General features: G+C 36.1%; 1 protein-coding gene across 8 annotated transcripts in view; it reads right to left on the bottom strand.

The window, feature by feature from the left end:
- The window catches only part of SLC4A10 (solute carrier family 4 member 10), a 312,534-nt gene that overhangs the window by 85,570 nt on the left and 199,452 nt on the right, over nt 1-27,512 (bottom strand). For all 8 annotated transcript variants that reach the window (XM_033412564.2, XM_033412571.2, XM_049712769.1 and 5 more), the window contains 7 exons: nt 25,473-25,630; nt 22,366-22,453; nt 17,602-17,748; nt 8,934-9,034; nt 5,791-5,965; nt 5,067-5,200; nt 4,420-4,665 (listed from right to left, as the gene is read on the bottom strand). In XM_033412564.2, coding sequence (XP_033268455.1) covers nt 4,420-4,665; nt 5,067-5,200; nt 5,791-5,965; nt 8,934-9,034; nt 17,602-17,748; nt 22,366-22,453; nt 25,473-25,630 — 1,049 coding nt within the window. The remainder of the gene's footprint in view (nt 1-4,419; nt 4,666-5,066; nt 5,201-5,790; nt 5,966-8,933; nt 9,035-17,601; nt 17,749-22,365; nt 22,454-25,472; nt 25,631-27,512) is intronic.

The raw sequence follows: 27,512 nt of genomic DNA, 5'->3' as shown, positions 1-27,512 counted from the left end.
CATGTGAAGCAATATAGCTCCAAAGTAGCAACAACCCAAACATCTATCAACTTGTGGTTGGATAGACAATTTGTGGTACATCCATACAGTGGAACACTGACCAACAATAAAAAGGAATAAATTGATGCATGCAACAAAATGAGTAAATCTCAAAAGCATATGATAAGTGAAAGAAGCCAGACACCAGAGGCTATACACTCTATGATTCCATTTATGTGACATTCTAAAAAAGGCAAAACTTTAGAGACAGAAATCACATCAGTGATTGTCAGGGGTTGGGGGTTGGGGTGAGAGAGAGACTGTGAAGGGCCATGAGGAAATACTTTGGGAAATATTGTATATTCCAATTATAGTGTTATTCATTTGTTGAAACTCATTTGAGGGTACACTTAAAAGAGGCATATTTTATTGTATGTAAATAATACTTCAATAAATCTTACTTTTAAAAAGATAAATAAATTATATAATATTTTAGATTAAAAAAAGGAAGAGAGAGAAGAGAGTTGAAATTTTAGATGGAAAGTCCTCAAGCAGGTGATTTTGAAGATAGTGAAGGAACAAGCCACATAGATATCTGGAGAAGGGCATTCTAGGCAAAAAGAACAGCAAGTATGAAGGCTGAAGGGCAAGGAGATTAGCGTGGGTGCAGCAGAGGAGGAAGGAGAAGACAAGGTAAGACAGGCAGTGAGGAACAGCTCATACAACATCTTTGAAGGTAATGGGAAGTCATCAGTGGGCTTTGAGAAGCAGAGTGACATGATCTGATGGGTTTTAAGAGAATAATTCTGGTTGCTTCATAGAAAACAGTCTGTGGAAGGGAAGGGTAGTAGAATCAGGGACACCATTTGGAAGGCAATTGTCATAATTTAGACAAGAGATTACAGAGGTAGAGAGGGTGCTAAAAAGTTTTCAAATTCTATATAGAGAGCCATTCGATTTGCTCAGAAACCTGGCATGTGGGAAATTTTGAAAGAACACAATTCAGCCCACAACACCCAGGGATATGATTTCAGAATGAGTAGGACCTTCTCTCTTATTCCCTAAAAACCTGCTTTTATAATTGAAAAAAATTCTGCCTTCCTTCTTTTAGATAACAAAATGAAAATTCTGGAAGAAATAAAATTAGCTTCCTACTAATCATCTTTAGAGCAAGTTTTGATATATCGAAAAGACCCCAGGTACCCACATAAAGAAGAGATGAGCTACACAGAGGAATGAGTGGAAGCTGGACACAGACTTCACTGAGACCAGCAATGAGCATTCACTTATGAGAACATATTTTCTTACCCTTCACATAATATTTGCACAGTACTTATTTATAAAAACAGGGGTTTTTTGGGTGGTATATAAAAATTATTTTGCCTGCAACTGAGAGCTCTAACTAAGGAATGGTTTTATGAAGTAAACTTCTTTCCCCAGAGTTGTATATATTCTTTTCTCAATCTTTTCCTATTTGTTAAATAATAAATGTAAAGTGCATAAGCTGAACACCTTATATTATCAAGAATTGCATTTATAAATAGAAAAATATGCTAAGCTAACTGAATTTTACTAGTTCTACAAATATCTAGGAGGAATAGTGTTCAGAACAATTAGGATATTAATTTCCATAGTTAAAGGGAAGTGCTTCTTTCTCCAAAACAAATTAACAGCAATGTCTCTAAGCATTTATTTAGCATGACTAATACTATAAAGTATGTAGTGGTGACACTTAAAATACCTAGCAAAGTAGAAATGAATGAATGAATAATGAATGTAGCAATAGTTTACATGAACGAGAATAATTTGCTTAAAATTTCCCAACAGAAGTGGCAGATACTCTGAGTCAAATTATCATATACAAAGTGCCAACACTGACATTACACTAATCTGATAAAGAATTCATGGCAATGTGCCCAAAAGGTGAGATAAAGTTGAGTGGCAGAACAAAGTCACACCCTCTAATAAAGAAAACATAACATTAAGAAAAGTGGGTTCTACTCTTCATTATGCTTTATTTGATTATTGGTAAGTTATAAATCATTAACTTGTTCTATAAAATAGAACTTATCTGCTCCATAGGATTTCATTAAATATAAAGTGACCATAAAAGGACTTTGAAAAGAAAAATTTTTATATGAAAAGAAAAATTGTTATATTCCTTGGAATTAGAACTTTAATTTTAAAAATTAAAACTTTAGTGAACTTTTTTTTTTTTTTTTTTTTTGCGGTACGTGGGCCTCTCACCACTGTGGCCTCTCCCGTTGCAGAGCACAGACTCCAGACACACCGGCTCAGCGGCCACGGCTCACGGTCCCAGCCGCTCCGCGGCATGTGGGATCCTCCCGGACACGGGGCACGAACCCGTGTTCCCTGCATTGGCAGGCGGACTCTCAACCACTGCACCACCAGGGAAGCCCCTTAGTGAATTTATTTTAACTGATGTTTAGAGACTGAAATTGCTAGATAGTTGCTAGAGCAATCATTCACCACTTTCTATAGTTATTTATTATACCTACATGCATTTATTATTCACCATCTTTTTCATTTATAATGGGTTTTAAGGACATAAAAATCCAGTGGAGTTTTTGGAAGAATACTTTATGATGAATACTTGATTATAAAACCCTCCTGCCTGTTTAAGCTTTGTCTGCTTTTCTCTGATTGTATATGTATCAGTGGTTGAGAAACAGTACTTTAAAGAAATTTTAAAATTACAGCAGTAACTTCAGTTACTGAGAATTACAACAGGGTCATAAAGCCTGAGTCTAATTTCTTGTTTCACCACTAGCTATATAACTTTGGACAAATATTTCAAAGCATTAATAAATTTCTTACATCCAAGTCTGTGCCATTCCCTCCATCTAAACCACTCTCCATCTCTATTCCTCAGCACCTAATTCCTACTGATTTTTTGGTCTTCTATGTCACTTCCTCCAGGAAGTCTTCTCTGAACCTGAAATCTGGGTTAGGTGCTCTTCTGATGTAGTACCATAGTATTCTGGACCAATCCTTTAACACAGCACTTATTCCATTGTGTTGTCTGTTTGTCTACATTTCCTACTAAACTGGAAGCTCACTGAGAACAGAATATTGTTCATGATTTCCCTAGCACCAAGCACAGTGCCTGGCGTGTAGTAGGTTTGAAAATTCAAGCAGAGGTAATTGCATATCCTCGCAAAGATACCCAAATTAGGTGACGCTGCTCTCTTTTCAACTAAAGATAAATGAAAAGGCATGTATCAATGTTACATCTCATTCTGATCAAATTGTTCTTCCCATCTGCCTGCTTTCTGAGTGTCCCTGACACCTCTTTCATCTGCACTTGAATCCTGTTCACAACACCCTCACCATTTACTTTTATTGGGGAAGTTATTTTATATCTCACTCTGATTTTTTTTTGGTTCTAAAACAGGGATGCACTGTTAAACATATCTCTAATTACCGAGAAAAATTCAAAGTACTAAAAGTCATCTTATTTTCAACTCTATATCATTACATCATTCTTAACAAGACTATAATATTGCACTGTTTTGGCCTAATTTCAACAACTTCAACTTCTAATATTAAATAAAGATGATAAATCTTCAACGGAAGATTTTGAAGGCCTATCTGAGCAGTTTATAAGAAGAGCATTGGTAGTTAATGCAGAGGTTATAATGCCAGGTTGATGCCTGGTAAAGAACATACTGTTTCAAATATTCACTGTTTAAAATGTATATATAATTACGACAAAAAAATCCTAAAATTAAATCAAAGAAGAGTAACATAATGTTCACATATACTCTGCAAATACAGCCTTAGAGAAATCCCAAACTGCTGACATACAAAACTAGAACGTGTAATAGGTACAATCCCATCTTTAATCCTAAACTGTAATATCACCCTCAACAGGCAATATGTGAGTACTTTTATCATAAATGTCATAGGTTCCAAAAGCAAAAATACATTTCAATTCAGTGATATTTTGTTTAAGACTTTATCATATTTTCAAACATCAAACTATGCAATTTAGCCCCAATGAGTCTCTTTTATCTCACTGCTTTAAATCTGAAATCTTATCTTTCACTACTGTGTTCTTTGGATTACATTACATGGAAAAGGTCCTAAAGGAAGACCAAAATCAAAACTATTTTGAAAAAAAAATCTCTGTATAGTAAAATTGATCTTGGTTCATTATCTACTTAATAGGGAATGCTCGACAAATAAAACTTCAAAAAGTTATTCTTGGCAAAGATGTTATAATGAAAACTCAAGTATTCAGATGAGCAGCTGATTAGATGACTCTTGAAATCCTGTTCAACTCTGAGAGACCGGGATTTAGGTCACGAATCAATTTAAGGAACTCTATCTGCTGAGTAAGTTCCTTGTATTTCTTATAACAATAGCAATATTGGTAGAAAGAAAAGCCCCACAGCCAACAGGGGAAATGGTACTTACGAATATTGTGTCAGCAGTTCCAAATCATTATGCATGTTGATTGGATATGCTTCACTGAGTTCAAACAACTTCTCCAGGGCCTCATAAATGAAAATGATGCAAATAAGAGAAGCAAAAGCTTCTTCAGTAAACCGGGTGATATAGCAGACAAGGGAGCTTGCATCAGTGGCCACAAGTATGATACACAGGGTTGCAGTCCAAAGCCCAATACTAGCTCTTAAAGATAGGTAGGACAGCCCATATTCTCTAGGAGGGGGAAAAGAACAGTGGAAAGAAGGTCATTTAACAGCTTGCCACCATTTTAAGTAGATGGAAGTAAGTCTAATTCAGGAAGTGAAAGTAAATAAGCTTCACATCCCATGAGTATCTAAACTCAAGACTTTGTCTAAAGGGAACACCTAAGGGTACAAAACTCAAAGAGGTTTCTCAGTGCTTAGAGCTGAATATAATGTTTTATAAATAATACATAACAATATACATCAATATTTTACTGTTCCTTTATTTCCATGGAGAGACAAAAATGGCAAACTGAATCAAATCAGCAACTTCTACCTCTCCCAGCAGATCTCCAAATGTGATGTTGGAAGAAGATTAAATACAGTAGAGAAATAGAAAGGGGCTGAGGGCCAAAAGTATATAACACTTACTTGCAAAATTTAAACAAAATCTTTTCAAACACCAAAACTGGTCCTGTACTGCCTAATATGGTAAGAGGCTGTCCACCAAAGAGAGAATAGGCTATCCCAGTCATGGACGCTCCAAAGAGAGATTCGATTGCACTCTGTGTAGAGATATAAATGATTCCATTATCTAAGCTGTGCAGGCTGCGATTATAACTGGGGAGAAAATATGTAAAATACATGGGTCTTTTTTCCCTTTGCTATGAAGGGCCTAGCAACCTTGGGCAGGAGGTGGGGTAGGAGGATTAAAAAAAAGGCGGCAGGCAGTCAGCAGACTGTGAATGGTAGTGGACAGGGATATGTCCTCTCCCCCTTCCTTATCTCACTTTTCTTTTGCTTACTAAAAGTTTATTATGTATTCATAATAAATGTCTGGCAGAAGCATGGCCTATATAAATAGGAAAATGGACCTCTTATGAGGCAAGAACCAGAGGCTAAAGCTAGCCTAGGACTGGGGGGCCAGGGATGAGATCAGAACCTTGTGTAAGATAAGAATTAGTTGTTCTGAGATATTCCACTCCCTGATTACCAGTTCCATTAGTCATCTAGGAAATTCGTATGAACTTTGTCTGCCAGACCATACATCAAATCTCTCCTCATAAAGGAAACCAAAATTAAATGCAGACTCATCTAACTATGAATCGTAAAAGCTGATTAAGTTTCAAAGTTCAGAGAAAAGCATGATACATACTATTCGCCCTTCAGTCGCTTCTCCTAGCAGTCCTCCAAATGTGATGACGGGAGACATACACGCGCAGTAGAGAAACAGAAAAGATGCTAAGCACTGCAAGCTGAAAGCATCTCTGAAGTCACTCCAGAAGTATGGAGCTTTTCTTTTGATATCTAAAATAAGTCCCCCAAAAATCCTAAGACAGGGGGGAAAACACAATAGTGACATACAAATATAAAAATCACATAAATCAAAATGCTCATTTGCTTTGTTGCCAGGTCACAGTACAGGTTTTCCATCAGCAGAGATGAGACCCATATTAACATGCTAGGTTTTACTATGATGATCTACAGGAATGGCTTTGTACCACTATGTCACTTCAATCCCTAACCAAATATTGTGTCAACAGCCAAAAAAATCCTAGGTTCTCTCAAACAAGGTTCACAGCTGTTCATCAATCAAAATTCAAATAATGAGAGTTAAGGATTACTCTAATCTCTGTGCCATTTTACAACAACCTATTCCTAAAATCAGGCCTACCATCCTCAATCATTGGCAGTATTTTCTAATTGTTTACATTCCATTTAGTGTAGCAGAGAGTGAAGGAGGGAAGGCAAAGTGATTTTTGTACAGTCCAATAGTGAACATCAACTTAGAGAGAAAAAGTGGCATATAACCATGGCTCCAGTTACCCACTCTCTTTGTGAAAAAAAACCCTTGCCAAATAATACTCCAGACAGGCACTTAAATGACCTTATGGATGACAATACTTAGTAGAGAGATGTAAGTTCCAGAGTTGTTTTCATTTTTAGGAAACTAAGACAGGGACCTTACAATAAGCAACCTAGATAAATGTACTTTTGATCCACTATTGTCTAAACATATTCAAACATCTATCATTCACAAGACAATAATGACCTTATTTGGGAAAAATGCATATGTTCTAAATATATCCAAAAACCACATTAAAGCATTTGAAGGATGATTTTTTTTGGGGGGGTGGGGAAGAGAGAAGCATTAAATTGTGAAATATTGCCTAAAATCTGAGGACTGGAACTTTTTAATCTGTTAGGAATGAGAGCATTAAACAGCTATTCTCATTCTTTGAACATTTAATAACAATATGCAGATTTAACATTTGACTACCAAAAGCTCTTTGTGTTCTATGGGATAAAGATGTCATATTAAAATGAATAAGGCTGTGATTAAGTTCCTACATGGAGGTTAAAAAAAACCTATTATGTTCAACATACTGCCAGTATGCTAAATATACTTGGTTTATGGAAAAATATTAAAGTCTTGTTATTTATTTTCTAAATAGGAATATAATCTGGCAATCTAAGAATCACCTCAAAAATGATTGTTCTCTTGAGAAATAAATTCTGATTTGCCTTGAAAGATGTACCTCTTCAGAATAAATTCTATTATTTTTAATTGCCCTAATATAGGCACAATAGTAACATATTAGTAACTATCTTACTGTTATGTGAGTGATAGAATCATTATGTTTTTCTAGTGATTGTTTCCATCAGAGGGATGTGGAGTAGGAGAGGTTGAGAAGAATGAAATTTCAATTGAAAAAAAAGGACATTTAAAATTCAGAGAAGCTTGCAAAGAACCTGTGAAATTCACACACGCAAAGATCATCTTAGGTTAGGTTCCTTTACCTGTGTTTAGTAAAACACATACATAATTTTTATTTGGGGGATCATTTCTGAATGATTTGTTAACTTGCCAAAGTCACAATTCAGAACAGATTTAATCTACGAGTCTATTTATTCATTCAGTTATGATTTATACCCCACCTAATCCCCAAAAGAATTTGAGGTGGTTATGAACTATTACTTAGTAGTTAATATTTATAGGTTTGATAGTACTTTCTATTAGACCACTCTTTTCTAATTAATTACTTATTAGGGTATACATTAGTCTAAATAGCTGTTATATTACTGTGTCATAAACGTGCTTTTAGCAGCATAAATCTAAATCCGGAAGTGGGAGGTCATTGCAGAGAACAGTGCAAGAGCAGCCCAGATGTGCACCAGCAACTCCAGGAGAGCAGATGAGTAATGGATACTTCAAGTCATGTCAGCAACAGAATCTGTGGAAGAACTCTGGAGAAGCGAAGATACCGGATATTGGTGACCTGGGAGGATTTAGGAAGCAGTAAGGAAAAGTGAACTTTGAAAAAAATCTAAGCTATGTGGCATGTTACACCTGAGAGAGAGAGAAAAAAAAAACAACAGAAATAAAAAGACAGCATTTGAAAATATGAAAGTAAACAGAAGGAGTAACAATGTTTCTAGTACAGGGAAAAGGAAAAAATTGTTTGAACCATCTCAAATTAGGTACGGGAGCCTGAGGAAGACATCTCCTCAGAGACAAAACATAGATAAAGGGAAAGAACGCAGGAGAATTAAAATGCACAGAGTTGTCAGGAACTGGAAAGTCATCTTAGAGGACACAGTGAAAGCAGTACAGGAAATGGCCCTGAGGGGAGAGGAGCACCAATCCTGCAAAGCCTCTGCAATTGCCTTCAATTATAATGGAGGCTGTGTGCACACATTCCCTGAAGAGAGACCCACCCAAAGGTTCTGATTTTCTGCTCACACATTTCTTGGAGAGAGACAAGCTGTCAAAACACCACAAAGAATCATTTTAAGAAATAAATTGAAGCTTTCATCTCTTCAAAGATGTGTGATTAGAAAAATAAATCATATAACTCTTTCAAATTACTACTGTAAAAATAAAAAATACTATTATATACATCCTACTTGCATGTAATGAGACAGGGTCTATAAGACTGAGTTCTTGGTATTTATTTTCATTTCCATCCTGAGCTTGAAGTTTTCAACAGGCTCTTTTGGAAAGGGCAACTGACAGTTTTCTTATTCATTCTAAGAATCTGTGAATGTGTTTTAATGCATAGCAATATGAAAGACTAGGTATATTAAAATGGAATGGTGTATTCACTGTTCTGGTTTAATAATAATGACAATCATTAGTAACTACAGAGAAATCAAATTAATTGGCATATTCATCCCCCAAAGAGTAGGTATCCAAAGTATAAAAACAAATTAGTTCTCAAAACAGCAATTCCCGACACACAAAAAAGGTATATATCATTCGGTCTTTGAAGTCCCATACAAGGGCTTTTCACTAACCTTCCAGTTCGCTGGAGTTCAGGTCCACTATGTCCTCCGTGGGGCTCGGCTTCCCCATGAGTTGCTGTTCCATTTGGTACAGCAGGAATCTTCCTCTTCTCCTGCGGGAAGTTTTTTTGTTTTGTTTTTGTTTTTGAATTTCAGGTGCTAGTTGTAAATAACAAAAACAATTTTTTTTCCCTTGAGGCAATAATATGCAGAGTGGCTAAGAACCCAGGCTCTGTTACTTGTTTGTTATATGACCTCTAGAAAGTTATCTAGCCACCTAAAGCCTAAGTTCCCTCTTCCTTTTACTGGTGATAATAACAGTACCTATCAGTGTGGTTGAGAGAATGAAATAAGGTGATGAACATTAATTCATTCTTTCAACTAATTATTGAGTGCCTAGTGTGTGCCATTCATTTTTATGGGATGCTATAGATGTAAAGGTGAGCAAGAAAAAGCATTATGTTAGTGGAGACAAACAATAAACTTACAATGTCAGGTAGAGATAGAGATACAAAGAAAATAAAGTAAGAAATGGGGACAGAGCGAGACCAGGTTTAAGATAGGTCGAGGTGAAGAGGTGTTAGTGGTGTTATATCCCTGGCCTAGTTCAACTGTTCAATAAGCATTAACTGTTATCATTAGCTATTTTTAAAATATATTTCCCTCTCTGATCCTGGCTCAGATCCTCCTACCCAAGCTTCTTTCCAACACAAAGCGATCCAAAAGACTATTGCAAAAGGAAGCTTCTAATTGAGCCAATGACAAATTAACTGAGGTTATGTAAGTGCTGTTTCCCCATAGGTCTATTCCGCCCACTTTTGTCAGTGACAGAGAGTTTAAAAAATCAGAAAATCGGGCTTCCCTGGTGGCGCAGTGGTTGAGAGTCTGCCTGCTGATGCAGGGGACACGGGTTCGTGCCCCGGTCTGGGAAGATCCCACATGCTGCGGAGCGGCTGGGCTCGTGAGCCATGGCCGCTCAGCCTGCGCGTCTGGAGCCTGTGCTCCGCAACGGGGGAGGCTGCAGCAGTGAGAGGCCCTCTACCGTGCAAAAAAAAAAAAAAAAAAAAAAAATCAGAAAATCCTACCTACTGGTGATCTTAGAGCACCCCAATGTGTTCAAAAGTGCTTAAAAGGACAATAAATTTTTTTTTTTTTTTTTGCGGTACACGGGCCTCTCACTGTTGTGGCCTCTCCCGTTGTGGAGCAACAGGCTGCGGACGCGCAGGCTCAGCGGCCATGGCTCACGGGCCCAGCCGCTCCGCGGCATGTGGGATATTCCCGGACTGGAGCACGAACCCGTGTCCCCTGCATCGGCAGGCGGACTCTCAACCACTGCGCCACCAGGGAAGCCCAAAAGTGCTTTAAAGGACAATAAAAAATTTTTTAATGGTGAAATTAAACTTTTTACTTGACTGCCATTCCAAAATAGTGTAAACATGTAAACATGTTCTTTGTGTTTAGTGTAAACGTGAACAAGTGTGAATTATCAAATGATCTTATTACAATGGGACATTTAGATAAAATGGTACAGATTTAAAACATGACAAAAAATACATTTTGAAACGCACAAAATATAGGAAAGTTCATTGCTTAATATTTTGCAATTTCCTGGGTATATAAATAGATACAATGAATTGAAGTTCAAAGATAAAAGAGAGTATGTCCGTCAACTGGTGAAGGAATGGCCTTTACAGGTAAATTAACTATCATACAACAGTAAAGGGCTGTGATAGTGGCCCTCAGTACTCTCAATACCCAATAATCACCTAGGGAGAGATTTCTTAGCAAGCCTCGGAAGGCAAGTGATATTTGTTCTTCTGGGGAATTATCTCTGACTGCATAAATTAATTCATTGTTTTACAGTGGGAAGAGCTATACACTGATAAGGCAAGTGATAAGCCATGAAAGATATTTGTCATTCTAAAGTAACAATTTCTCAAGGAGTGGTCATCTTCTAGTAAGGCAAAAAGGTTTTTGAAAAAAGAATTGTGTATGTATAGTACCAATGAATATTCCGAGGAAAATATAGGAAATTTTTGTTTGTTTGTTTCTCAGACTTTTTTTTTTTTTTTTGGCCAAGTCGCGCAGCCTGAAGGATCTTAGTTCACCGACCAGGGATCGAACCCGGGCATGGCAGTGAATGTGCCGAGTCCTAACAACTGTACTGCTAGGGAAGTCCCCAGACATTTTAAGTAAAATCAATAGGTGAGTAGATATTTGACTAGGCAAATTAAACAATTTATTAATTCAGTCAACAAACACTTATTGGGAGGTAATTTGTGTCAGGTTCTAGGCTGCACCACTGTATACCTGGGGACAAATCAGGCCTGTGGAGCTTATGTTCTAATGGGGAAGGCAAACAGTAAACAAGTAAAAATGTAAGTAAATTAATTCTATAGTGTGTTAAAAAGATTAAAAACCAGGGAGAGTTTGGGATTAAAATATATACACTACTATATATAAAATGGATAGCCAACAAGGACCCACTGTATAGCACAGGGAACTATACTCAATATCTTGTAATAACCTATAATGGAAAAGAATCTAAAAAACAATATATATATATATATATATGTGTGTGTGTGTGTGTGTGTGTGTATATATATATAAATAACTGAATCACTTTGTTATACATCTGAAACTAACACAAGTTTGAAATCAACTATATTTCAATAAAAATTAAAAATAGGGCTTCCCTGGTGGTGCAGTGGTTAAGAATCCGCCTGCCAATGCAGGGGACACAGTTTCGAGCTCTGGTCCTGGAAGATCCCATATGCCGCGGAGCAACTAAGCCCGTGAGCCACAACTATTGAGCCTGCGCTCTAGAGCCCGCGAACCACAACTACTGAAGCCCGCATGCCTAGAGCCCGTGCTCCGCAACAAGAGAAGCCACCGCAATGTGAAGCCTGTGCACTGCAACGAAGAGTAGCCCCCACTCGCCGCAACAAGAGAAAGCCTGAGTGCAGCAACAAAGACCCAACGCAGCCAAAAATAAATAAAACATAAATAAATTTTTTAAAAAGATGTCTTAAAAAATGTTTTTAATAAATAAGTAAATAAATAAATAAAATTTGTTTCCAAGCTTCTTCTGATATCGCCAACGTGAATTATTAGAAAGAAACGTTGAACAGATCTGCTTCTTCCTTTTGGGGATTGAGAGAGGTTTGGTGGATTTAATAAGATCCTTGAGATGTCCATATTCATGTAGCATTATGTACATGCCAGATTCTAGAGAGAGATATGATATCAAATGGTTTTTTTCAAATGCAGAATATATAATAAAGAAAAAATAAAGAAATAAAAACTATGGAAAAGTAAAAATTTAGAGCAGACTAAGGCGGGGGTGTGAGGTATAGGGAGGAGGAACTGGGAATTACAAATGGAGTGTCATTTGAGAAAAACTTGAGGGAGTCAAGAGAATTAGCCATAGAATAACTGGGGAACAGCCAGGCAAAGAACAGCCAGTGGGATAGACTTAAGGCAGGAGTGTGGCTGCAGGGTTTGAAGAACAAGGAGGCGGGAGGCCAAGGAGAGGAGTGAGCAAGAAAGAGACAGGAGACGACTGAGAGGTGAAGGGAAGCCAGACTCTATAGGTTTAGTAGAACATGGTAAGTATTTGGCTTTTATTCTCAATGAAATGAGGCGCTTTTGCAGGATTTTAAGGAAAGGAGTAGCATGACCTAACACTCTGGCTGCTGTGTTGAGAACAGATTCTAGGGGCCAAGGGTAGAAACAAGGAGACTGGTTAGGAGGCTATTTCAGTAATCCAGGAGAAAGATGGTGGTAGCTTGAACTAGGGGGGTGGCAGTGGCAACAGCGAGAAATCGTATAATTCTGGATAAATATTGAAGGCAATGCCAAGAGTATTTCCTGGCAGAATTGAAGTCAGGTATAAGAGAGAAGAATAAAAGTTTCTGGTTTGGTCAATTGTAAGTATGGAGTTAACACTTATTGAGATGGGAAGGTACAGATGGAACAGATTTTGAGAAAAGATCAGAGTTTCTTATATTCTTCAGGAAACATTATATTGCCTTTTATAATATAAATGCAAAGATGTATATAGGTACAGAAATAATGCAATCTATAATTCAGTTCCAACTTTGGCATGTTGAATTTTAGATATCTAAAAGACACCCAAGTAGAGACACAAGATAGGCATTTGGGTAAGTAACTTGCAAGTGCAAGGTGAAAAATAAATTTGGGAGAGGATTTAAAGCTATAAGATTGGATGATATTACCAAGAGAATGAGTGTAGAGGAGAGAAGACCACTAAGGACTGAGCCCTGCATCACTTCAATATAAAGAAATCAGAGAGAAGAGGGGCAACCAGCAAATGAAACTGAGGAGTCACCAGTGAGGTATAAAGAAAACCAAGAGTGTGGTGTTTCAGGAGCCAAAGAAAAGAAAATATCAAGGAAAAGGGAGTCATCAATACTGTCAAAGGCTGCTGATTGATAGGATAAATAAAATATAGACTGAAAATTGACCTTGGAATTTAGCATTGTGAAGGTCTTTGGCGACCTTCATGTAAGTAAATTTTAGTAAAGTGATGGGGGCAAATGCCCTATGGAGGTAGGTTCAAGAGAGAATTGAAGGATAAAAAAGAATGAAATCTTGCCATTTGCAACAACATGCACGGACCTAGAGGATATTATGGTAAGTGAAATAAGTCACACAAAGACAAATACTCATACAATCTCATTGATATGTGGAATCTAGAAAACAAAGCAAACAAACAAACAAAACAAAAACAGGCATAGACGCAGAGAACAAATGGGTGGTTGCCAGAGGGGAGGAGGTGTGGGGATGGGTGAAATAGGTGAAGGGAATTAAGAGGTACAAACTTCTAGTTAGAAAGTAAATAGGTCATGGGGATGTATTACACAGCATAAGAATGTTTTCAATAACACTGTAATAATTTTATATGGGGACAGATAGTTATTAGACTTACTGTGGTGATCACTTCGTAATATATTTAAATATCGAATCACTATGTTGTATGCCTGAAACTAACATAATATTGTACTTCAACTATATTTCAATTAAAAAATGAGAGAATTGGAGGCAGATAGTACAGAGAACTCTTCTGTTGCATTGGGTTATAGAAGGGAACAAAGAAATGGATGAGTAGCTGGCAGTGATAGTGGCATTGAGAATTCTTTTTTTAAGATTTACAAATTAACAATGTTGTTTGCTAATAAAAATGATATAATACAGAACAAAAGACCTGATGATATGGGGAGAAAGAGGAGGATTGGGGAGTAATGTTTTTGAGTAGGTGTGAAGAGATGGGATCTACTGCACAGATAGAAGGCTGACTTTGGATAATTCATCAAAGTAATATATGGGAAGGCAGAGAATGTAGGTGCTGGCAGTAGACAAATATGGTTTTGGGAATCTACAGAAGTTCTCTTTTGATTATTTTAATTTTCTTAGGGAAGTAGGAAGCAAGTCAACATCTGAAAGTCAGAAAGCATGTGCTGAAGGTTTGAGGAGAGAAAACAGGTGTGAGATAATGTAGAGAATGGATTGAACTTGGGAAGTAGAGTATAATGAACTTGTGATACAAAGGGCCTACCTGAGGTATGTGGTCATGAATTATATGAGATTAGTCAATGTAGTTGTATGTTTTCCTTCAGCCACTCTCAGCTGCATCAATGGAGGTATAGACCAAAGAAATGAACTCACACAGTGTTGTGGTTTCGACAAGCAAGTAAATGGCATGAGAGAAAAGCAAGGAAGTTGAGGGTATACACAAGGGAGTGATTATAATGACTGACACAATGTTCTAACAGTATTTTCAAGGGTATCCCTTGAGGTGACTGTTTATTCTTCTCTTAACTGCAAGTAAAAAGTATTTAAAAATACTGTGATTTGCACATTCTGGAAGAATAAAAACCATGGAGGTTATCCCATGGAGGAAAATATTATTTGAATGAATAGAAGTCAGAGTGCTTAATTTATTTCAATTCATTTTAATCAAAGAAAACATAGTTTCATAGTATCTATTATTCAATTCCAACATACATTTAAAAAATACTAATGTAAAGAAACACAGAGTGTATCTAATTCAAACTCATTATATAAAATTGTGTTGTCTAGCATTATAGTAACTAACTACACATGGCTATTTAAATTTAAGTTAATTAAAATTAAAAATTCAGTTCCTCAGTTGCAGTAGCCAAATTTCTAGTGCTCAGGAGTGGCTTGGCTTATTAGATAGCATAGATATAGAACATTTCTATCATTGCAGAAAGTTCTGTTGGACACACTGATATAGAACACCAGTACAGAAAGGTTATGGCATCTGTTTAAGATCATACAAATAGATAATAGCAGAACCCAGGTGCCTTGATTCTTAATTCAATGTTCTTTCTACTACTGCCTCTCAATACCCAGAATCCAACAATTAATCCTGGTTTTAAAGTCTCATAAAATTAATTTTGAAAATACAAAGCTCCCATGCCTCCACTTGCCTCAGAAACATCATTTCTCAAAGGGAAGGTGCTTTCAAAAATGCTTGACTTTAGGGCTTCCGTAGTGGTGCAGTGGTAAAGAATCCGCCTGCCAATGCAGGGGACAGGGGTTCAAGCCCTGGTCCGGGAAGATCCCACATGCCGCGGAGCGACTAAGCCCGTGTGCCACAACTACTGAGCCTGCGAGCCACAACTACTGAGCCCATGTGCCACAACTACCGAAGTCCGCGTGTCTAGAGCCCATGCTCTGCAACAAGAGAAGCCACCGCAATGAGAAGCACATGCACCGCAAGGAAGAGTAGCCCCTGCTTGCCGCAACTAGAGAAAGCCCGTACGCAGCAATGAAGACCCAACGCAGCCAAAAATAAAATAAATAAATTTTTAAAAAAATGCTTGACTTTAGTTTTAATGTTTGAAAAGCAAATTGGTGTTAACAAGTGACTTTTAAGGTCTCATATTCAACATATTAGTATTTTCACTAAATTTTTCCAAATAACATCAATTAAAGAGATTCTTTCTTATTACTTCAAGAAGCATTATACTGCCTTTGCTAATACTGTAAGTGCAAAGGTGTATGCAAGTACAAAAATAAGACCATCTAAACCCTTAAAATTACTCTTTAAGCAACTTACTTTATTTTAGTAGTAGATCAACTGAAATGGTTAAGTAGTACACCTGCTCATTTATCCACCTCTGGCTAACCAGAAAAGCTTCTATGTCTAGAGCTGGGTCAATTAGGCCATCTGTTACTTCAACTAAGGCAGCACAGTCAACTACTAAGGCGGCTGAACTCCACAGGGACAACAGCCAAAGGCAAGGCTTGGGTAGATGACAGCAGAGAGAGTTGGAGGAGGCAGATTCAACAGGAATAGAGATGGCAATATGAGTGGGCTTAAGACATTTGGCCACCACTCTCAACAAAGACATGCCTGCAGTAAGAATCTCACCCCAAACAACAGCAATGGTCTTTATTTCTGTCTTTCTGCATTGTATAACAAGTAAAATGCACATTTGATTTTTATAGGGAGAATTTTTACAATTTTCACACCATATGCCCACACAAAAGTAATAGAAACAAAAGAATTATTTAAAAAAATTCTTCAAATCATAAATGTGATTAGCAGAAACAGGGAGTTTTCCATGCAATATGACTAAACCATGCCTTTGAATTTTCCTAACACTCGCCAATTTCAAAGTGATGTATCAGAATATGGAAAGACGGTAATGAGCTTTTTCTCAAGCATATTTTCTATTTTTATTAAAATTTCAATTTTCCTCCAGTGTAGTATGTGTTAAGGTGGGTCTAAAATCTTTCTAGGCATATGAGACTGTCATTTAGTAGAATATCATCAATATACCAAATCTGTGTTGAATAGGAAGAAGGAAGATCTTACAACTTCATATCCCTGCCTTTTTAGAGATTTATTTGGTTCTGGTACCAATTCAAATGTGGTGGGAAATTTAACTCATTTCTGACACTATTTACCCAGAGATAGCATCAGATTCCACAGGTCGAGGGCTCAGTCCTGCAAGACTGCCCACCAATCAGACCCCATTTCAGGTTGTTGCTGATCAACTGGCTATAAATCTGAGGGTTCCCATGAACCCCTTCTCAGGTTCAACTAATTTGCTAGAGTGGCTCATAGAAGTCAGAGAAACATTTTATTTACTTGATCACCAGTTTTATTATAAAAGGATATAACTCAGGAACAGCCAGAAGGAAGAGAGGCATAGGACAAGGCATGGGGAAAGGTCAAGGAACTTCCATACCCTCTCCAGGCACACCAATCTTCCCAATCTCTATGTGTTCACCAACCCCGAAGCCCCCTGAACCCTGTCCCTTTGGGGTTTTGTGGAGGATTCATTACACAGACATGATCGATTAAACCAATGGCCATTGGTGATTGAACTCAAACTCTAGCCCCTCTCACCTTCCTGGAGGTAACCTCCAGGGAGTGACCTCATTAACATAACAAAAGACATCTTTGTTGCTTTCATCACTTAGAAAATTCCAAGCATTTCAGGAGCTCTCTGCCAGAAATAGGGACAAAGACCAGATACATGTTTCATATTATAAATCACAGTATCACAGGAGTTATCATTTAAATCATTTGAATCTTTGGATTGGTTATACTATTTTAGTACATATATTAAAAACACAACAAAATGATGGTAGTCTTAAGAGTATTTTCGTATATACATACCTGAGAAGGAACATTTTTGGGAGGCTCTATTCGAATGCTTGGATCCCATTCTCCAGGAGGGAGAACAGTAACCTGATCCAGAAATTCATCAATTCCTGATACCAAGTCGTTACGATCTTTAGCTTTGTAAGCAACATCATGAAATACCTAAAGAAGGAAAATAATCATTTATAGATAAAAAACAATTATAAAATCTTAATGTGTTCTTTGTTTTCATCTCCCAGTTATCTCACATGTGATTATAACAATTTGAATAAGAAGCTCTAACTAAAGAAGTTTTTAGTGTAAAATATTATAGCTTAGTTTATTCTATGATTGCACACACTTATTTTTTCTTAGAATGCTAGGTGAATGTTGAAATTTCTGGTGGCAAGAGTAAGAGAAGGGAAAGGAGGGGCTTCCCTGGTGGCGCAGTGGTTGAGAGTCCGCCTGCCGATGCAGGGGACACGGGTTCGTGCCCCGGTCCGGGAAGATCCCACATGCCACGGAGCAGCTGGGCCCGTGAGCCATGGCTGCTGAGCCTGCGCGTCCGGAGCCTGTGCTCCGCAATGGGAGAGGCCACAACAGTGAGAGGCCTGAGTACCGTAAAAAAAAAAAACAAAAACAGAGAGAAGGGAAAGGAGGATAGACGGAAGCTCATTAAACTAGAATTAATGATTCAAGTTTGGCAAACATTGTTTAAATATGTGTAAATCAAACTTCCTGAAAAAAGCCCTTGCTTTAAAATAGAGATAAAAATTTATAGAACGTATTAGAAATTTTAACAATATTTATACCGTGGCATAAACTAATGCTAACCATTGAATAAATGATGGACTAATCAATAAATGATAATAAGCAAGTAATTATATAAAAGTGAAATTGGATCTTTACCCACATCCCACACAAAAAGCAATTCTAGGTATTAAAAACTTAAATATGAGAGTTAAAGTATTAAACTCATTGGACAGAATATAGAAGGATATATTTATTACCTCAGGGTAAGCAATAATACAAACCTCAAAGATTTAGTGTCAAAACAAAGCACATAATTTTTTGCTGTTCTTCAAGAGAAAAAAAAAAAAGAGGTGTTCAATAATGTCAAATGCCAGTAAGAGATCAAGTGACGTAAGTACTGAACACAGGATAGTATATTTCGTAAATGGTGACCTTACAGAAAGCAGTTTCAGTAGAGCGGTGGTGACAAAAATCATACTGTAACACACTGAGATAAATGAAGTTATGATATTCAGGACCAAGTAGAGATCAGTCTTTCAAAACTGTTGAGATTCAGATTCATTCAACATTTCAGTGGTACATGCTATGTTAAGGAGTAAGACATTTTAAGGATGGGAAAAACCTGGACTTTTATTTCATATGTATTTCTTAAGTAGCTACTGTATGTTGGGCATGTTTGCTAATTGAACAGAACAAGTCAGTGTTGACTTAAGAGCTAGGTGATAGAGAAACTTGTTGGTGCAAAAAATCCAAAACTAGAAAAAGAAAAAGAATCCCTTGATTGTGCTTTGGACTTTGTTTTTATAAAACTATGTTATTTATGTCAATATACAATGACTTTACGATTATTTTAAAATAAGTTCACAAATATACATTCTAAAATTCTCAGTTTTCAGTTCTCTTATGATAACTATCAGCATACTTATCTATAGAAACAAAAGCTCTTTGGAATGCTTAATAATTTTTAAGACTATATAAAAGGATTAATAAATTGGTAGTAGCACCAATAAACAAAATCATATGATTTCTTTCTAGTAATGCTCAACAGGAAGGAAGAAAACAGATTACACTGACTCAAGATAAGGTGTTGCTAGGATGACTAGAACATTCAGTCATTAATTCGTTTAAACAAAAATTTACTGAACCCTGACTGAGGGCCAGACACTACCTTAAGTTTGAAGATACAAAAGGAAAAGACAGTCTACCTACAAGAAGTTCCTGGTACAGACAGGAAAAGAACAAACAGAGCTTAGTCAACAAATATTTATTTGAGCACCTGACAAAATCAGGGAACAAAAATGAATATTAAGTGGTAACTGCTCTCATGGAATTTACAGCTTAATAGGGCAATACAATTCACCATTTTCTTAACTAAAGTAAACTGTAAGAATCAACTTTTTTTTTTTTTTTTTTTTTGCTGTACGCGGGCCTCTCACTGTTGTGGCCTCTCCCGTTGCGGAGCACAGGCTCCGGACGCGCAGGCTCAGCGGCCATGGCTCACGGGCCCAGCCGCTCCACGGCATGTGGGATCTTCCCAGACCGGGGCACGAACCCATGTCCCCTGCATCAGCAGGCGGACTCTCAACCACTGTGCCACCAGGGAAGCCCAGAATCAACATATTGAATTTTATTCTTAATGAGTATAATTGTTCAATGTATTTCAAAGCAGTTATATAAGCAGAACAATTTCTCCACCTGGGCTTTGAACAATAAAAACTTTTTTTCTCTTTTAAGAGTATTTAAACATTTTTTTTAATATTCAATGAATGTACTATCATAATTTAATTTAAATGTCCTATTATAATTAACAGCTCTCATTTTTGGAGTAACTTTCTGGCTGAGTTTCTGCTTCTCTATCCCACTGCTCACAGAGAGTTAAACAAATTGCCCCAAAGCTAAGCTCTAAACTTTCAAGTCTAAAGGATTCATGTTTGAACCTTCATTCAAGAGCTGATGCTTGTTCTCAAATTAGGTAGTTCTCATTTACCAAGGAAATAGATGGAAGTCCTTTCTCTGCTCTCATTCTAAATCTAAAATTTTAAAACCATGCATGTTTCTCTGTTGTTCTATGTCTACTTGATTAGTCAATAACTTTGGAATTGACTCTTTTCTTTCCAGAAAATCTTGACTCCTAATTGGGGAAAGGAAGTGTTAGGAAGAGAGATAACTTGAGTATTTATGCACAATATGCTCCTCTCACCACATAAGATGTCCCATGCCCCAGAGATATCTCAATGTAATATCTTAATGTCTTAGATGTGGAAACATAATATACCATGAAACATATGTGCATGAAAGTGACAGTAGTTAAATTATGACACAGTGTCATTTATTTTTCAATACTGTAAAAATTGCAAAATATTAATCAATATGGAAACACTAAAAGTAAAGATACTGTCAGTGCCTTCTCATAGAGAGTTCTACTAGAACAGGTTTGTGGAACTCATGAAGCCCTTTTGTCACTCTCCTGTCTTCTCCCAGATTTCCTCAACAGAATATGTTACTCTTTATAGTAGGCTAAGTAGTGTCTTCTCAAAATATGTGTCCACCTGAACTTCAGAAAGTGATCTTATTTGGAATAAGGGTCTTCGCAGATGTAATTAAGGATCTCAAGATGAGATCATCCTGGATTAGGGTGGGCCCTACATCTAATGACATGTGTCCTTATAAGAAACATAAAGAGACAGAAAAGGAGAAGACACACAGAAACACAGGGGAGAAGGCCATGTGAAGACAAAGGCAGAGACTGGAATTTTGCTGCTACAAGCCATGGAATGACAGGAGCCACCAGAAGCTGGAGAGACAGGGAAGACTTTCCCCTAGAGGCTCCAGAGAGAATGTAGCCCTGCTGACATTTTGACTTCAGACTTCTGGCCTCCCAAAGTATGAAAAAATAAATTACTTTTGTTTTAATTACCCAGTTTGTGGTAATTTTTTATGCATAGGAAACTGATACACTTATTAAGTTGGTTCTTTCTGAAACAGATGAAAAAAATGTTTTTCTTCTAGCTTTTGGTTTCCTATGTGTAAATATCAATAACTAATTCATATAAAACAGTAAACATAATTTGAACAGATATAATAGAAGAATTAATATTGAACCCCAAACACAAGTTCAAATTTTCAGATTTCATAAAACTAGGAAAAGTTATATGTAATACTAATTAGCTCTTTTCAAAGATTTCAAGTATCAGAAGCCATGTATTTCAATAAATACATTATTAAATTATTTGGATGATATTCTAGAAATGTATAATCTCTTTGTTATTTACTACTGACTTTTGAATTTATGTCCCGTCTGTGATTTTTGCATATGCTCTTCTTTTACAATAAAAACAATAAAATAATAAAAACAGATTTTCATAACATGTTGTAGAATCCAAGAAACCAGTTATATGATACTACTTTTTATGTTTATTTTTATGATCTTACATTTCTGAGACATATATCTCTTTGAGAAGCTGATGAAAGCTTTTTCCAGTCCAAGAAAACTACACACAAATTTTTGTACATAGAAAAATTTGTGGGCTGTATCAGCGATCACAGGCCTCTTGAAATCTTCAGCTCCTCTAATGGTTAAAAGACTCCCAGGTTAAAAACATCTACATTTAGGCAATTATAAAGAGAGTTGATAGACGTTGCATGGCTTTTGGTGTCATGTATACTATTCAGATAAACCGACATTGTATTTGGTTTTTTTTGAGACCTTAAAATTATGTTGCCCCAAACAAGACCCGCAGTGATATTTACAATGGTGATCACTTTGGCAACACATATGCTACAAGGGGAATATTAATAAATACATTCTAAATGTCACTAAATAACAAATTTTCTTTAGAGTATGAGGTTTCAAAATGTTCATGTGTGTGAATTTATTACCCCTTTTCAACAAAGTTTTCCAAAGGAAATTTTATAGTACAAGCATTTAAAAGAAGGGGAATTCAATACAGAGAAATCTGATTCACAGCAAACTGTCATGAATACAGAACTCCAAAAGTTAGGTGTACCTAGTAAAGGGAAATGTTCCCAATGAACTTGAATAAATACCTCATCTGTCATTAGGGTTGCAATTGATCTGCCAATCTCATGGTACTGTTGCCCCTTTCCCAGGGGTCCCAGAAGAATGAACAAAAATCTGTAATTAAGAAGAAAAAGACACAAATGTTTCAAGGTAGAAATAAAAAATAATTTTAGTAGTACAGAATCACTCATCTCAAAGGAATTACTGAAGATAGGGATTTCGATGTAAAATAGTTCCATATTTTTCCACAGGTTATTATTACAGATTTTCAAATATTTTATGATGTTTCAAAATGACTCATGCTTGAGATCCTTGAGCAATTGGAATCGTGGTTATTTTGCTCTGTTTCCTTCATTTAGTTACCTATCGTGCCCACACAGTTGTTAGTGTGAATTTTTAGGATTCTATAATCCTTAGAGGAGAAAGTTGAGAAAAATAAAATCTGATTAAACCTTTCTGAATTGTAAGAAAGAGAACTCACTGATATGTAAATTGTAGAATTAGGTAGAAGGGGGAAAAGGTAATACAGTAGTATAAACAATGAAAGAACATAGGGTCAAAAAAACAGTAGGTGTACGTAAATTTACATTAAATAGAAAAAATGATTGCCAGGAATCAAAGATCAGTTAGGATAAAAAAAAAAAACTATTAATTCCAATGCTGCAGGAATAAAAGTAGCAGCTGAACTGTGACATTCCATCTCAATTAGGTTGAAAGTCTAGCAAATACATCATCACAACTGGAGCTTTTGAAGAAATCAACATGTGTTTTAACTTTGGAGGACCAGTAATTGTCTTATCTCTGAAAAGGTCAATGCTACAGGGAAATTGTGAGAATTTTAAGATGACCTATATTCTGTAATATAACTCTACAGTATTCATTTGTTAAATGGTTCTTGCTCTTAAACGTGAAGACTAATGGCTTTTTAGGTACTACAATTCTACCTTTCATTTAGTTATAAACTTTAGAGATTGTACATGTTTTTACATGATGCATATATTACACAGTCTTAGAGGATGTGACATTAACTTTTTGTGTCAGATGTTACTGAATCCAAGTCAACTTCTGCTATACAGAAATGTCTACTATACATTTAAAACAGGAATAATTTAGTGTGGTGGCAGATGCTTTATCAAGTATAGTACATTCAAGAAACTTCCTAACCTATGTACATCCTGCTACTTTTCAGGTTTCTATTCCATGGGCTATTTATAAAGTCCTAAAATTATTTTCTGACATTTTTACTAGGTGCTACTGTTATATACACGGTGTGCCCTTTTGTCCTCCTAAGAAAGGATAATTAGGAACCTTGAATGGCTTTATTTTATTTGTCTAACTAATCTTCTTCTATTTTTCACCTTTCCAAACTAGTCTAGTCTTTTAAATCTCTCCTCATACAGTGACTCTACTGTGCCCCTAATTTTTCCTCCATTGTTCTGTAGACACATTTTGCTATGTCAGTATGAAATGAGGTCACCTAAACCTTTACAGTTTTCAAAGTGAGGGTATATAACCCCTTATGGCTTTTCTCTACTCCTGGGAATTTTCCTTTTCTTTCCTTTGAAACACAAGAGCTATCATTGTCATAAATATCCATCATTTACTCAGAGTTCATCGGATACCTTCCTAAGTGGTAGAACAAGAATGCACTGCTTGGAAGATGAAAAAGAATTTTAATCTACTAAAGTAATAGCTCTATGGTTAGTAAGTTTCACATCTTAAATCTGAATCCCAAATTCCCAGAAACTCTGAATAGATTACAGGGTGTAAATAGAAAAATGCAGCCTTGATCATACAGTCAGAGGCCACCTTAATGTGCCCAGTTCATCCTTCCCCTTTTTTAATAAAAGTTGGTATGTATCAGAAGTCTCAGTAGCCCTCCAACAGGATGAACAGACACTTCTCTCTATAACCTGAATTGGTAACTAGCTACCTGCCTCAAATCTGTTCTTCCACAGATTCAGGAAGAGGCACTCAAACACTGAATCCCCTTCCAGTCAGCTGAGCTCTAATAAAATGAGGCCACTCCTGACGAAACTATTCCATATTTTTGGAATATCTTAACCACAATCAAAACACAGAGTGATGTAAACTGCTATGTTTTAAGGCCAAAGGTCCATAGAAGAAACATTCTACAAACCCAGTTGCCACAGCACCTGAACTTTTCATCAATTTAACTTGGCTAAGGCATTCAGTGTTTGGACGAGGAGGCATATTCACAGCATCTGAAATAATTATAGCATCAAACAAAGGGCAGCAGTCACGTAGGAAATGGGGCCCTACATAGATATGTTTTGCTATAGGAACAGGATCAGAGTAAAAGGCTGTCTATATACAGGAATCGCATTTGATGGAGGGAGAAGGAAAGAAAACAAGGTCCCCTGGAGGAATTGCTAGGAACATAATGTTCTGTAGACAATATTCTTTTTTCAATTTGCCCATGGACAGTCTTATCTCTATAACATAGAGATAAATAATAAACAACAAAATTCAGTGTATTGTGGTAAAGTTGTTAGTTTTTATGTACAGCTGAATGAAAAACAAGTTCAGGTAATCAAATTAAATTTGTACTTTTGATTCAGATTCAACCACAGTACCATGATGCTACTACCAATGATTCTTAAGACTCTATGTATGTGAAGTATACTGTGCCTAAGATTGAATCTTATAGTACATTAGATACAGCAGGTAGTATCCTAATGACGGCACTTACATGTACTCTGAGGGCCTACTCAGTCAAGCATAAGGCAGGCCTTGAAAACTTTGATCTTTTTAAGTACGATCACACTCATATACAGGATCCCACAGTCTAATGCAATCTTTGAGAAAAGCCTAATACTTTATCACTTTTCACCAAAATTGTAAGAAAGGATTTATATGGTGATATAGACCAGGGTAGTCAGAGATGAGGAGCATGCCTAAAAGAAAACATAGAAATTTGAGAGGAAGGAGGAAAGGACTGAATAATTTTTAAAGCACTTTTTGCCCTCCTCCACAAACAAGAAGAAACAATAGTTTTGTCGATTACACTTTAGTTTCTAGAAAAAACTCTCAGAGGAAACTATATTTACACCTTTTTTCCCACAAATAAATGGCTTAAGAAAAGTGCAAAAGATGCTCTTATACTTTGTACCTGGTTGGGATTGGGACTTCAGCCAGTCCTTGAAGCAGTACAGCTGGAGACAACCTGACAAACGCAACTACAGTTCGATCCAAAAACTCCAATTCCCCAACTAAGATGTTTGAAGCTTCAGCACCTGGAGGAATCTTCTTCATAAAATGCAGATCAACCTGAGATCATCACAAAGTAAAAAAGGTAAATCAAAATTGGAAAAATTTGTTAAATCATATCCTAGCACAGTATTTCACACATGGTAACCCATCAATAAATATAGTTTAAATAAATATTGCTTATATAAATATAGTTTAAATAAATTTAAAAATAGTTAAACATCTTACTTGCCCTTTAAAAAAAAAACTTTTTTCTTTTACCTCGTATTTTTCTAATTTGTCATTAATACGTTGAATACTCTAGTTTCTCTATTCAATATTTTTAAAAGATTCTTTTTCAGCATCAGTAATTTTGAAATTTTCAGGGAGAAAGGAGTATGTGTTCAATTAAATGAATATACTTTAATTTTAATTTAGCATTTGTCAATAGATTTAAATATTTGCATAGTACATTATCTTAATTTTGTGTACAATACATTCAATGAATTAATATTCAAAATATGCCTATTTCAAAAGAAATATAATCATGATTCTCCTTATAGTATAAATTATGACTTTAGTCTTCAACTTTATCTTCATTGTTCTATATCCTTCACATTCTCTACTTGGTTTGATCAATCTTCAATTTTAATTTCTCATCAGAGAATTTAGATATGGCAGAGCAAAGGAAACAAGAATAAAAATATTAACATTTGGAGCTGCTGAAGAGCCATTGTTGAATTTCTGATATGAAATGTCTGTGACTGAAATGAATGCACACAAAACAAAAGTATCATTAACAAAAAAGAAATGCTTGGAGTAAAGGGTGAAGTCTGAAAATGAATGTAAAATATTCTTAAGCATAAATATCAATTTTCATACAGAGAGCCTCAGTGAAAACCAAGCAGTGATTTTAAAGTCAATTTTACAAGGCCTATTTCTTGTTTCTAATTCATTTGAGTTGCTTTTAATGGAAACCTGTTTGCAGGGAGAATAATAGCTTAACTGCTGTAATAATTGTTTTTATGCTCTCATGTTAATGAAATGGGGACCAAAGATCAAAGTGGGAAGAGGAGAGACAGAGACAGAGAGAAGGAAACGAAGGAGAAGGAGAAAGAAGGAGAGAGAGGGGGCTGAGGGGACGAGGAGGAAGTGGAGGGGAAGGGAGAGGAAAATTAACAGGAGGAAGAAGAGGAGAGAGGGAGAGAGAGAAGAGCTCTGGCAAATACCATGAGGCCAACAAGACCTTTTTTTGGGTCAGATATTTCTTCTGCAAATTTAATGATTTGAGAATATTTTTTCCCAGCAGTTTAAAATGAAAGAAAAATTAAAACTTTTAGGAGGAATACCTTAGGATGTCCATAGCCAGACTTTAGTGACTACATTAAATTTGTTGTTTTCTGAAATCAAGACCACAGCACAGCTATTTAGAAGGTTTATAACTACTTAATTTTCTGTAAGATAAGGGAGCCACAAAACATGATATGAAGTATACATTTTATCAAAAGGATTAAATATAATCCACAGTACTTCACTAAAAATATCAAATAGAAGCAATGTTCTATTTAAAGAAAAAGATTATAAATTCCAAAGTTTTTAACCTAAAAATTTGCTTCCAAATACAAATTTGTAAGCTCGTAATACCTATACACTATTAGCCCTGTGAGAAAAACATAATAAAGACTTATGGAGATAAGTCTCTCAGAGCCTAAAAAAGTAAACTATTAAGTTTTCCCCCCCAATAGAAATAACAATTATACAATGTTAATACACTGGAACAAAATTTAAAATGAGAAAATAGCTTATTAAGAAAATATATAATTGATAATCAGTGTGAGTCATATTGGTAACACTTGTCATAACTCTAATGAGAAGTTTAAGTTCAACCTGGAAAACTTTCTGTGAATTCATTTATTTCTTGACAAATGCCATAGCCTTAACTATTAGCGTCTGTACCTCAGGC

Source organism: Orcinus orca, chromosome 7 (genome assembly GCF_937001465.1).
Source record: "Orcinus orca chromosome 7, mOrcOrc1.1, whole genome shotgun sequence".
Taxonomy (NCBI): Eukaryota; Metazoa; Chordata; class Mammalia; order Artiodactyla; family Delphinidae; genus Orcinus; species Orcinus orca.
The sequence above is the reverse complement of the archived record's forward strand: the minus strand, read 5'-3'. Positions and strand labels throughout refer to the sequence as shown.